This window comes from Vigna radiata, chromosome 5 (genome assembly GCF_000741045.1).
Source record: "Vigna radiata var. radiata cultivar VC1973A chromosome 5, Vradiata_ver6, whole genome shotgun sequence".
NCBI classification, from domain to species: Eukaryota; Viridiplantae; Streptophyta; class Magnoliopsida; order Fabales; family Fabaceae; genus Vigna; species Vigna radiata.
The window spans coordinates 827,884-839,595 of NC_028355.1; the positions used below are offsets into that span (position 1 = coordinate 827,884).

Sequence of the window (11,712 nt, forward strand, 5' to 3'; positions counted from 1 at the left end):
TGTACATTTATCAAACTTACTTGTAAAACATAGGGTAAATTACATGATTTTATTGAAGAAGGTAAGGCAAATTTAATAAAAAATTATTATGTAAATAGATGGTGTGTTTAATTATATGCATATTCAATCAACTATTTAATACAATTCAAAATCTATAATAAAAATCAACTCGAACAGATTTTAAAAGAAAATTTCATTACTTAAATATTATAATCCGAATATTGGCAGGTGTTTTATCCTATTTACTGTTTTAAACTTTTTTTTAATGAATACCCAGAAAAATCAAACTTAAACTAATTTTGTGGGCTTCCCTCCCCTATCTAATAAATTAATTAAAATACTAATACCAAAATAAAGTATAGAAATAATATAAATAAAATATATCTTAATAATATAAAATTAATATTAGTAATAAATAATAATAATAAAAAAATTATATTATATTTTCTCCAAATATAAAATAATAATTATATATATTTTTTTTAAATCTATCATACTTATCTTATTACAAACTTTCACAAATTTTTATCTCAAATCACAATATCTTTTCTTTAAATCAAAGATTTATTCACTTCATTTTCTTTTCAAATATATTCAAATTCACTTTTCTAAATATATTTTCAAATCCAAACACACTCTTAATAAAAGATAAATGTGACTTCATATATATTAAAGAGGAACAAGGAAGAAACATGGATAATTTGAAAAAAAAAATGATTTTGAGGTTGATTAGTATACATAACAAGAGCAACCTAGTAAGCAATAATTATATTATGTGGTAGCATCAACACCTACTTTTTTTTATAGCTACAACATAAAGAGAATCTAAGCAGTATCATAGCTCATACAAATCCACAATGAACATGTGTATTTAGTACAGAATGACTTGAAATTTTTGAAGGTAGAATCATGACGGCTGATAAGGAAATTTATTCTGCGATCTGACCTCAAACACTGGTGAGTCATACTTAGCTTCTCTCTTGTGATTCTGCACAAGATTTCGTGTATCAAAGCACCAACATGTCTCCAGATTGTGATGAACATGATCTCTGAGATGAGGATATCCTTGGTACAAGTATTTCATTGGATTGAAAACAGGAACTTCTCTCTCAACTTTATGCAGGAATCTGCTTCCATGTCTGTAATCTGCAGGATTGTACAGTGGAGACTCTTTCTTTGACATTAAATTTGCTCGCAGACACTTCTCTATAACCTTAGCCTCCTCCTTTAACATTTCTCTCATCTCTTTAATATTTCTCCGAACTTTGTAAGATCGTGTCGACCCATTGGAATTGCCAGGGAAAGGGACCTTTTTAGATGTACATGGAATTCTATTGCACTCAAAGCAGAAATTTTTAGATCTTTTTGAGTCAAAACCTTTCCTTTTTGCAGCATCAGACAGACACATATATGCCTACAGAAATTATCCAATCCTATCAGCGTTTAATTAACCTCTTTACTCAAGAACACTGTGTATCAGAAACTGACCTCAGATATAAGTTTGAAAGCAATTTCAGCCTTTGGATGTTTGTTCTTGTCCGGATGAAGTTGCAGGGCTGAATCAAAAACAACAGTTCTTGTTATGCAGGAGAAAAAAACCATAAAAAAAGAAGAAAAAAATGAGTTAATTAAGCCTACCAAGTTTATGGTATTGCTGGCGGATGGTGACCAACCCTGCATTTTCTTCCACCTATATGGAGAGATTAATTAGCATGATATCATATAAAAGAAGAGAGAAAAGTGGTAGTGTAGTATGTATGAAATACTCACTCCAAGAATGCAATACCAATCTATGAAAGGTGGCTTAGAAGGGTGGTTTGAGAGAAGTGTATGAACACAGCCAAGTGAACGTGTGGAAATGGAGCAAATCTCCAACACTAACTGGGTTTTGTGATCTGATTCTTGTCCCATTCTGGTGTGATCTGAAGTGAAGAGGAAGAAAGGGATTAGATATAGAGAAAGGTGATGTTTGTTTTCAATGTCAGTATAATAACGAACATGCATTACGGAATAGATTTTTTTTGAAGTAGATCAGTTGGTGGGAACAACAAACAGGTAGAAAGAGATGGAGAGATTAACGTTAATCTCTCCATATGGCAACATTTCACACATCAAGGCCTGTTTTTTAATTTATTATTATTATTAAGGCCTATGTTATGGTATTCAATTCAAAATCATTTCTGTTTCAACCAATAACACATCCTGCATATGAAAATAGATATTGTTAAATGTTATTTTGATTATGCATGCAATATGAATAAACGTATTTAAAGCTTCATTGTGATTTAAATTAATGTAAATATACGTTTAATGAATTGATTTTATAACTAACATAAACGTTTTAAGTTTTGATTTTACAAAATTAGGTCAAAGGCTAAGTTTAGCAGAGACTTCAACAGCTAAAGCATAACAACCCTTATATGAAACTTCTGGTTGTAGGTAGATGCCTATATTGCTTTTTACTGTTTGGTTAATTTGAGAAACTAAAAACCCTATTCAAGAGATTTATAATTCTTTTAATTTTTAACTCAACAAAAAAATATAATATAGACTACCTATGATTAATTATTGAAGAAGAAGTGAGTCTGATTTGGTAATATTAGATATAATGGTTGGTAGCATCCTAAGGTAAAAGTTTGACCTACACTTTGAATGCATTAAGAATGGTCTGTTCAACAACACTTCATGACTTTTTCAAAGTATCCAAGGTGAATTTAATGAAAAGGAAAATGTTTCAAGTGTAAAAATCGAAACTATATTTTAATTTGAGTAATTTTTTATATATATTTTTTTTAAATTAATATCAAATAAATGTATCTTAAAGTATATTTTTCTTTTTATTTACATTTTTATTAATATTAACATATTGTTAGTAGGTTGTTTTTAACTATCTTTGAATCACATTGATGAATATTTTCTAAACAATAAAATGTTGATGAAAATAAATAATGTTATTAATAATTAAACAATCATAGCCCAACACATATAAACTATTGAAATGAATCATTGATTCTAATACAACTCCCCTTTCTTGAATTCAGAAAAACTTTTAAATTATGAATTATTTGTATCTTAAATGTTTCAAATTGAGGATATGTTTGCCACGATTTTTCCGTTAGGTTCTTAACTCTCTTTTTTTCTTAATTGAAAAACCTTTTTTTCGTTAGGGTAAAGAGTTTTTTTTTTTATAATAATTTTAGAGATGTTTGTAATATTTTAAAAAATTGAACCAATCATTGAAGCAAGACATTGATTCAAGGTTTAATAATTCGATTGTGTTTGAGTTTTGATTGAATCAATTTTAATAAATAATAATTAACTAATATATATAAAAGATCATTTGATTTTATTTGTATCACACAAAATAAATACAATAGTCTACTAAAATGTATCATAATAAGCATATTAATTGATAAATTATAATAACTTACTTTAGAAAAACAATTTTATGAAGAAAACAATTGATGACATATTATATATATATATATATATATATATATATATATATATATATATATATATAATTTATTAAACAAATTTAATTTATATTTGAATTTTTTTAAAAAGAAAACATTAAATCACCAATACAATCAACGTATTGGTTTTCATCATTGGTTTTCACCAATTACATCTTTTATTATTTCCCATTAGGTATGACCGGGAAGTCTCATTATCTAATATTTATTTCTCAAAAATATATTTATCTTTATCTTTATACTTATATTTAACTAATATAATTTTCTTGTTATATTTTCGTCCTTACACACATTACTTATTAATCTTTACATACATCATATTATTATTTTCTTTTACTGTTTTAATATCAATTAATTGATTTTTATAAAAAAAAAATTTATGATAAATGAAATATAATATTATTGAATATTCAATATTAAAATAACGTATAGTAATTTCTTTAATATCAAATATTTAAAATAACATAATTGGATATATTTTAAATTATAGTACAAAATAAAAGTTCATGACAAAGAAAATATGGATTAAATTTACAAATTTATTGAAAATATGGATAAAATTAAAAATAGTTTTAAAAAATTATAAAAAATAAAAAAGTATTCAATTTTAAAATTATTTTTAATATTATTTTACATTCTTATTCTAAATTGTAATGAAATATTTTTTTATACAATAATAAATATTGTAATATACCATTGAACAAAAACTACATAAAAAAAATTAAACTAATAATAATATAAATTTAGGATATATATTTCATCTTTTGGAACTTTGATCTATAAAGGTGATAAATAAAAATTATAAAAATAATATTAAACTACTATATTATAATAAATGGAATATATTTCTACAATTATAGTGATAAAATTATATTTAGATAATATATAATTAAATGTATGATGAGATGAAAATATATATTAAATATCGAATGAAACCCTTTAGATATCAATCTAGTTAAATTATTGATAAATTATCAAAAATACTTTAAAAAAATAAAAGTTATTCAAATTTGAAACAAAAATTAAGAATAAAAAAATTAAAAAAGTAAGTAAATAAAATAAAAAAGTATGTTTTTTTTATTATTTGAGAATCAAAAAATAGACAATAAATAAAAATATTAAGAAAATTAATAATATTTAATGTGAGATATAAAAAATATTTAATTTATTATAATATACCAAAGTTAGTTATTATAATAGAAAAAGTACAAGTGAATTTTGTAAATATAAAATATATTTTAAAAAGAAAGGTCAATCGCAACACTAGTATTGTACTATGATATCACTTATGGGTTTTGTGGAAAAGGATTACCAAAAAAAATACAATAATAATGAGAGTCTAACCTACATATATAGAATTATATAGGATTGATACTCATTTTAATAAAAAAATTTAAAACAAATAAATTTATGGTCTTCTTATTGTCTTAATTTTTTCATTTTTAAAAGAGTTAATCTCATTAATTTCCAACATTAAATTCAATTTATAATATTTAACTATTTTCAGTTTTTCTTCAATATTTTGTTCTCATACTATTAATTGTTATTAATTATTAATTATGTTAACCTAATTAATCATTTTATGTTTTCATGTGGCATCTTATTTTTTTAATTATTTTTTCCTGCACACCGACACAGTATCAAACTAGTACATACCAAAATTAAGGTACTCGTAGGTAAATACGTATGTACACATTTGAATACACATTTGAAAATAGTATTTTATGTCCTTGTCCCAATTTTACATTCAGATTTGCATACAGAAGTTTAAGACAAAAATATCTCTGTCATTCCCAACTTCAGATAGATTTAATTATAAGAAAAATAAGAAAAAACAATTTCATCAAGCATATTATATTTTCAGTGTCCTTTAACTTTTATCACTAAGATTGATATTATGTTTAAATTAAAATATTTTTATGCATTACCAACCATTCAATTACTTAATATTTGCACAAAAAGATACTTGTTTTTGTAAAAAGAATTAAATTTTATTAATTTTATATAATTAAAATGATTAAGTGCTAAAAATATATAACAGTGGTTTAATTATTTTATTATAGTTTTTCACTAAAACAAAAATTGAAAGTAATTGTTTAAATATAATGTAACATTTTAATATAAAAAACAACTAATGTAATTTTTTGTGGATGAATTATTTAGTTCCATACACATCAAAAACACCAATCATTTTCAGCTTGCAGTGATTTCCAACCACAAAATGAGACATCCACCTTTTTTGTTTCTTTAATCTTATCCTATATATAGTCACATGATGTTATGAGAAACAAAACCATATTATAAATATAATAAACACCAAATTGGGATATAATTTTTTTTTTTGCATATTTTATTTATTTCATAGAAAGTGCTAATACTAATATTAATATTAATGATAAGAGTAACAGTAAAATGATATATATATTTACATTTATTTGATAATATTAATTATAAAAATAAAATAATTACAAAAAAATAAATCTATATTTTTAAAAAAGAAAAATAAAAAATAAAAAACTAATATTAAATAAATGTAAAAAATTTATCTATCAAACAGTGACCCACTTGAAATTATTTTATGATGCAGTGATTGTTGGGTTGGATCCAACAACCAACCAATTTATTCATATTGCACCGCTTATTTCTTGTCTCCTTCCTTTTCTATGTTCTATTAGTTATGCAATTTTACATTAATAACCTTAGAAAACAAATAAAAAAGAAAAGTGAGTAACAATTTCAAATAAAAACAATATTGAAATCAAACTGAACTTAGCATTAACTCTTCTGATAATAATAGACATTGACAAAAATCAAACTCAACGGTTTTAACATATTTGCACTGGAAGCAAATGATAATTCACCATAATGTCAAATATACCCTTGCAAAATGCACAAATATTCGAAATAAACAAAGGACATTATAGTAATAATGTCCAAACAGTATGCGAAGCTTGTTGTTTCAGATGATGTGTTCCCAGTGGGTAACCTTCCCCATAAAGAGAAAGAACACCCAATAGTCTATTTTTTCTGTCACGATTCTCATTTCACAACCCAAACCCCAAATTTATAATCTTTTTCCAAACCCCATTGTTTCCCCTAAAAAAATCCCCCCTAATTCCGCTCATTTGTCGCGTTTTTTCGATTCTTGAAGGGGTTTACTCGGCGCGTGGCCGATCTCCGTCAGCTCATGGCGGCGGGGACAATGGCGACGGCGGCCGGGGCGGCGGTGATGCTGTTTTATGTGCTGAGCCGGCGGCTGTCACGGAAGGTGGAAGAGGACAGCGAGGATCACGGAGGGGGCGGCGATGTCTCGAAATCTAGCAGATCGGTGCGCCGGAGAAGGCTTTCGAGGCGGCCGGCGCAGGCTCCGGCGACGCTGCTGGAGTCGATCGGAACGCTGTCGGAGACTTTGAGGTTCACGTATTCCGAGACCTTCGGGAAGTGGCCAATCGGCGATTTGGCCTTCGGAATCAACTACTTCATGCGCAAGCAGGTAAATTTTATGAGATTCTGATTAAGATTGAAAGTTTTAAGTGAAATTGAGTGGTTTCTGTTTCTGGGCATGTAGAAAGGTGCAGGCTTTTGGGGGGATTCTGACTTTGGGAATAATGGGCGCGTGTGTGTAATGGTTTGCATTTTGCAGGGTAATTTGGCAGTTGCAAGTGTCTATGCTGGGAGTGATTCTGTGCAGCTCAAAGGGGATGAGATAATTGTGGAGCTGTACGAGTTGTTGAGGCTTTTGACTCTGTGTATGCTTTTCTCTAAGAAGCCATTTCCTGTGTTTTTAGACTCTGCTGGGTTTTCCCTTGATGATGTGCTCATTCAGAAACCGAAAGCTGGGGTATGTTTTGTCCTTATCCACTCTCTCTCTCTCTCTCTCTCTCTCTGCTCTATTACTTTCTGTTTGTGTATTTTATAATTTTGAGGTGAGTGGTGGAGGGGAGTAGAACAGACCACACGCTCTCACAGAGAGTCTGACTCAGCCACTCAGATGAGTTTAGAGATAGTGGCATCATTCTCACCATTGTTTAGAAGAAACGACAACGAATTGAATCCACAGATCATTGTATTTATATATTGATCCTCACTGTAAATATTTTATATACTAAAAGAAAACTATTACCACAAAAACACAAGTTTTTCTTAGGGTCCTTTGTAGGTGACAAAAAGTGCTCTTACGTTTCCCATTTAATCTTTGTCCCCATATTTGGTTTTATATGGGAAAGTTTTGTTGACTCTTTGAGATAATAGGGAGCTATAGTTTGGATTACCTGTGGTGTAATGGGCATTTTGAAAATTTTTTACACTATTTTTTTCTTGTTTTTTTTAAACATTAAGAGATTAAGAGATAAGAGACTCCTTGTGGCTTGAGGAGATAGAGAGACAAGAAACCTACACACGGTTCAACATGTCACATTAGAGAATCCTTTCCCCTTGCCGTATTATTATCTATATGTAAAACTTATGTTTTGTAGTGGAAATGTGCATGTTCTGATAAAACACGGTGTACTTTAACAAATTTAAATCCCTAGAGATTGAAGACAAAATGAGTATACAAAGCCAGGCTACCTTTTTCAGATTACTATAATTTTCAACTGCTATTCTATTGTAAACAGTCAGTATTTAGAGACGTCTGGAATGTTGGCTTATCATATAGAGTAATCTGTTAAAGCAATCATAAGTTTGTTGTTGATGTCCAAAATAATCCGTTAGGGAGACTTGTGTTGTACGAAGCTGTGATGTTATAAATTCCCTGTAAGAAAAAGTGAGGTAGGTATGTTTTTGTTAGTATGAGATGATGGTTATTGGTTTCTAGAGAAACACACACAAAAAGGTGTAGACTTGAGTTTAAATTCTGAAAATATTTGTGACTCCATCACCTATTTTAGTCATTAATTTTACAAAATATGATCTACATTGTCTTCTACTATTACCTTGTGTGTGTGTGTTACTGTGATCTTTTTTAATATTTCCTCACGTTTTCCCAATCTTTTCTCAATTTGATGATCTGTGGCATGATATATTTTGCAGCTTCTGAAGCCTGCATTTACGATTATATGTGATACACAATCAAAATGTTTACTTCTACTGATCCGGGGTACTCATAGCATAAAGGACACCCTGACAGCTGCAACTGGTGCTGTAGTCCCTTTTCACCATTCAGTTTTAAATGACGGTGGGATCAGCAACTTGGTTTTGGGATATGCACATTGTGGCATGGTTGCTGCTGCTAGATGGATTGCAAAGCTTTGCACTCCTACCCTACTTAAGGCTCTTGAGGAATTTCCAGACTTCAAAGTCAAGGTATTGTTTTAAAGCATTTGATTTGGAAAAACTATCATTACATTAGTGAACTGAATTGATGATCCACTGGTAATGGGTTTGATATAGGATCCTATTTTTTTCTCTCATTTCTTTGTTCCTTACACTATTCCTTTTTTCAATATTTTTAAATTGTATTTCACTTTTTAATTTTATCTAATAACTATTGCATGTACACATGTATAAGTATCTTTATTAAACCGTAATCTTATTTTATGGTTCTATAGATTGTTGGGCACTCACTTGGCGGTGGTACTGCTGCACTATTGACCTATATTCTTAGAGAGCAGAAAGAGTTCTCTTCAAGCACATGTGTCACTTTTGCTCCAGGCATGTACTGACGAAGTTTTCATTCAACTAAGATATTAGATTATTTATAAGTTTCTGCAGTTTTGTAACCACATCTCATTATCTTGATTGGGAATGTGCGTGCTAGACTACAAGTTCACTGAACTTTTTGTGGAAATGAGAGATTTCCAATTACTTCAGTTCATTATTATTGTTCATCATAAGATGTACTATATGTACATGGTTTGTATTTTTCTTATGATTTGTTTGTTCACAGAGTTAATGGTTGTGTTACAGTTTTAGCACTTAATAGCAAACATGCCTATTTTGCATTAGAATGTAATAGTGTCTAGTTACTTCTTCAAATAAACACTAAAGCAGGGATGAGTGAAGAATGTAAACATCTCATGATGTTCATTTGTTTTGAAAATCCTTATTCACTGAAATTGTTGTCTATGATCTTGTTTGATTACTTTTCTTGCTCAATTTTCTTTAGAAATTGAATTTTCTATAACACCGGATCCTTTCCCATCTCATCATACAGCCATTACTAATTTTTTTTGTATCATGATTGTCTCTTTTGCAGCTGCCTGTATGACATGGGAGTTAGCAGAATCAGGAAAACACTTTATTACAACCATTATAAATGGTTCTGATTTGGTGCCAACATTTTCAACTTCATCCATTGATGATCTCCGATCTGAGGTGAGCTAGCTAGGACTTTAGATGGTTTTGACAAACTAGTTTTATCTAAACATTAGATTCAATTTGTGATGTAATCTTGCTTCTGCATCTTACTCGAGTTGGTTTGTTACTAGGTCACTGCATCATCTTGGTTGAATGATTTACGGGATCAGGTTGAACATACGAAGGTCCTGAATGTTGTCTACCGATCTGCAACTGCACTTGGATCTCGCTTACCATCTATTTCCAGTGCAAAAGCTAGGGTGGCTGGTGCTGGTGCTATTCTATGGCCAGTAACCAGTGGCACACAGGTAACTTCGACTTCAAGCTCTGCCATATCCAATTAACAGCTAGCACATAGTGCTATTTGGGATCTAGTTTTCAATATGGGATTCCCCATCAGTTGGTCAATTTTGTAGTTAGCTATCTGTACTTAATAACATGGACCATCCTTAATCTGATGTAGATCGTGTTTTATATTGCAGGTTGTGATGAGGCGTGCACAGAGTGTTGCTGAGGCTGTTGTCAGAACTCGGTCATCACTGTCATCATGGTCTTGCATGAGTGCACGCCGCAGAAATGTGGGTCAATCAGTAAACTCTAAATCAGAGGATTTAACTGAAGCATCTCTAATATCTGCAAGGAACACAGAATCTGTTATGACTGAAGAGGTAGTAGTAGAACCTATGCTTAAGGATGAAAATACATCCTCAAGTGGAGGATCTGGCCATGATGACACAGATGAAGAAGAGCCTCTCATTCCTGCTAATCAAGACATCACTGCAACAGCTGTTGAGGAATTAACAGAAGGCCAGTTATGGTATGAGCTAGAGAAGGAGCTTCAAAAGCAGGATAATGTTATGAACATTCATGCTCAAGAAGAAGAGGCCGCAGCAGCAAAAGAGATTACAGAAGAAGAGAGTCAACTTGTTGATGCTGCTGCAGAATGCAGTAGCAGTTCAATCACTACATCAGACAACTTGGACAGCCATCGATTTTATCCCCCTGGCAGGATCATGCATATTGTTCCTGTACCTTCATCGGATGAATCAAATTCAAATTCTGATGACCCTATAGAAGAACATGTCTGCTTATATGAAACTCCCAGAGAGCTGTACAGCAAGCTCAGACTTTCAAGAACCATGATAAATGATCATTACATGCCAATGTATAAGAAGATGATGGAACTATTAATACGAGAACTAGAGAAAGATAGCAACTGTAATATCTTGAATTAAAGGAAAAAAAATAGCAATTGCAAAATTGTTAGTGGACTGAGTACATACATATTTCAGTTCTTTTTTTATCCTTGCTGGCTACTGCCATGCTGTAGAAAATTTTGGTTGTATGAATTTGATTCTTTTATGGTAGGTACATGTATAAAATGAGAAATTAAAGATGTATTTATTGTTCATTTTATGAGGTTGTACATCTAACAAACGGGAAATGCAGTTTTTTTGTCCAATGCATTCATTCGTTTTGGAGGAGGAAAATTAACTTAAATACTGGTATTAGGCCTGTCAGGACCTCAGCTGATTAGTACACAGTGATGCTCAGGTATTCACGGTTTACGATGTACATGCATTATGTGGTCAACTTCGTATTCAAGCTTGATTATCTCTTGATGTAAAATTACTTAATGCATATTTTTCTAGGACAACTTAGGGATCGCGTTATCTTAAATATAATATTTAACTAAAATCTAACAACCATTGAGGATTAGCAATAAAATCATGATGGAAGATGGAGCTTACAATAAACTAATATTTTCTAGTTCATCCATGCCTTAAGGCTCCGTTCGTTTGAACAGATTATACTGTTTAAACGGATTGGAAAGCGAGAAAATAAAAAATAATGGTGTTCGCATTAACAGATTTGGAGGGAATGTATTATGCTGATTTGTGGAATAAAGTATTTTTTCTCATCCCAGCAATATAAAGAG

General features: G+C 30.2%; 2 protein-coding genes across 2 annotated transcripts; one reads left to right on the top strand and one right to left on the bottom strand.

Moving 5' to 3' along the window:
• Positions 1-765: 765 nt before the first annotated feature.
• Positions 766-1,914, bottom strand: LOC106760032 (dnaJ homolog subfamily C member 17-like). Its single transcript, XM_014643470.2, has 4 exons — positions 1,771-1,914; positions 1,639-1,690; positions 1,489-1,556; positions 766-1,414 (listed from the first exon to the last, which is right to left on the bottom strand). The coding sequence occupies exons 1-4, from the start codon at positions 1,909-1,911 to the stop codon at positions 908-910; spliced, it is 768 nt and encodes a 255-aa protein (XP_014498956.1). The 5' UTR covers positions 1,912-1,914; the 3' UTR covers positions 766-907.
• A 4,508-nt stretch (positions 1,915-6,422) lies between these two features.
• LOC106760141 lies at positions 6,423-11,184 on the top strand. Its single transcript, XM_014643585.2, has 7 exons — positions 6,423-6,969; positions 7,120-7,317; positions 8,508-8,780; positions 9,026-9,128; positions 9,673-9,791; positions 9,905-10,081; positions 10,256-11,184. Exons 1-7 carry the CDS (start codon positions 6,664-6,666, stop codon positions 11,006-11,008), a joined length of 1,929 nt encoding a protein of 642 aa, XP_014499071.1. The 5' UTR covers positions 6,423-6,663; the 3' UTR covers positions 11,009-11,184.
• The last annotated feature ends 528 nt before the right edge of the window (positions 11,185-11,712 follow it).

Bases quoted from the DNA above. Each gene is read 5' to 3' on its own strand.
- LOC106760032 (XM_014643470.2), bottom strand. From the start codon at position 1,911: ATGGGACAAGAATCAGATCACAAAACCCAGTTAGTGTTGGAGATTTGC. The intron at 1,557-1,638 runs GTAGGCTTAATT...TTTTTGATTCAG, and splicing joins CCAGCAATACCATAAACTTG to CCCTGCAACTTCATCCGGAC. The intron at 1,415-1,488 runs GTCAGTTTCTGA...TAATTTCTGTAG, and splicing joins CTTTCAAACTTATATCTGAG to GCATATATGTGTCTGTCTGA.
- LOC106760141 (XM_014643585.2), top strand. From the start codon at position 6,664: ATGGCGGCGGGGACAATGGCGACGGCGGCCGGGGCGGCGGTGATGCTG. The intron at 8,781-9,025 runs GTATTGTTTTAA...ATGGTTCTATAG, and splicing joins TTCCAGACTTCAAAGTCAAG to ATTGTTGGGCACTCACTTGG. The intron at 9,129-9,672 runs GCATGTACTGAC...TCTCTTTTGCAG, and splicing joins ATGTGTCACTTTTGCTCCAG to CTGCCTGTATGACATGGGAG.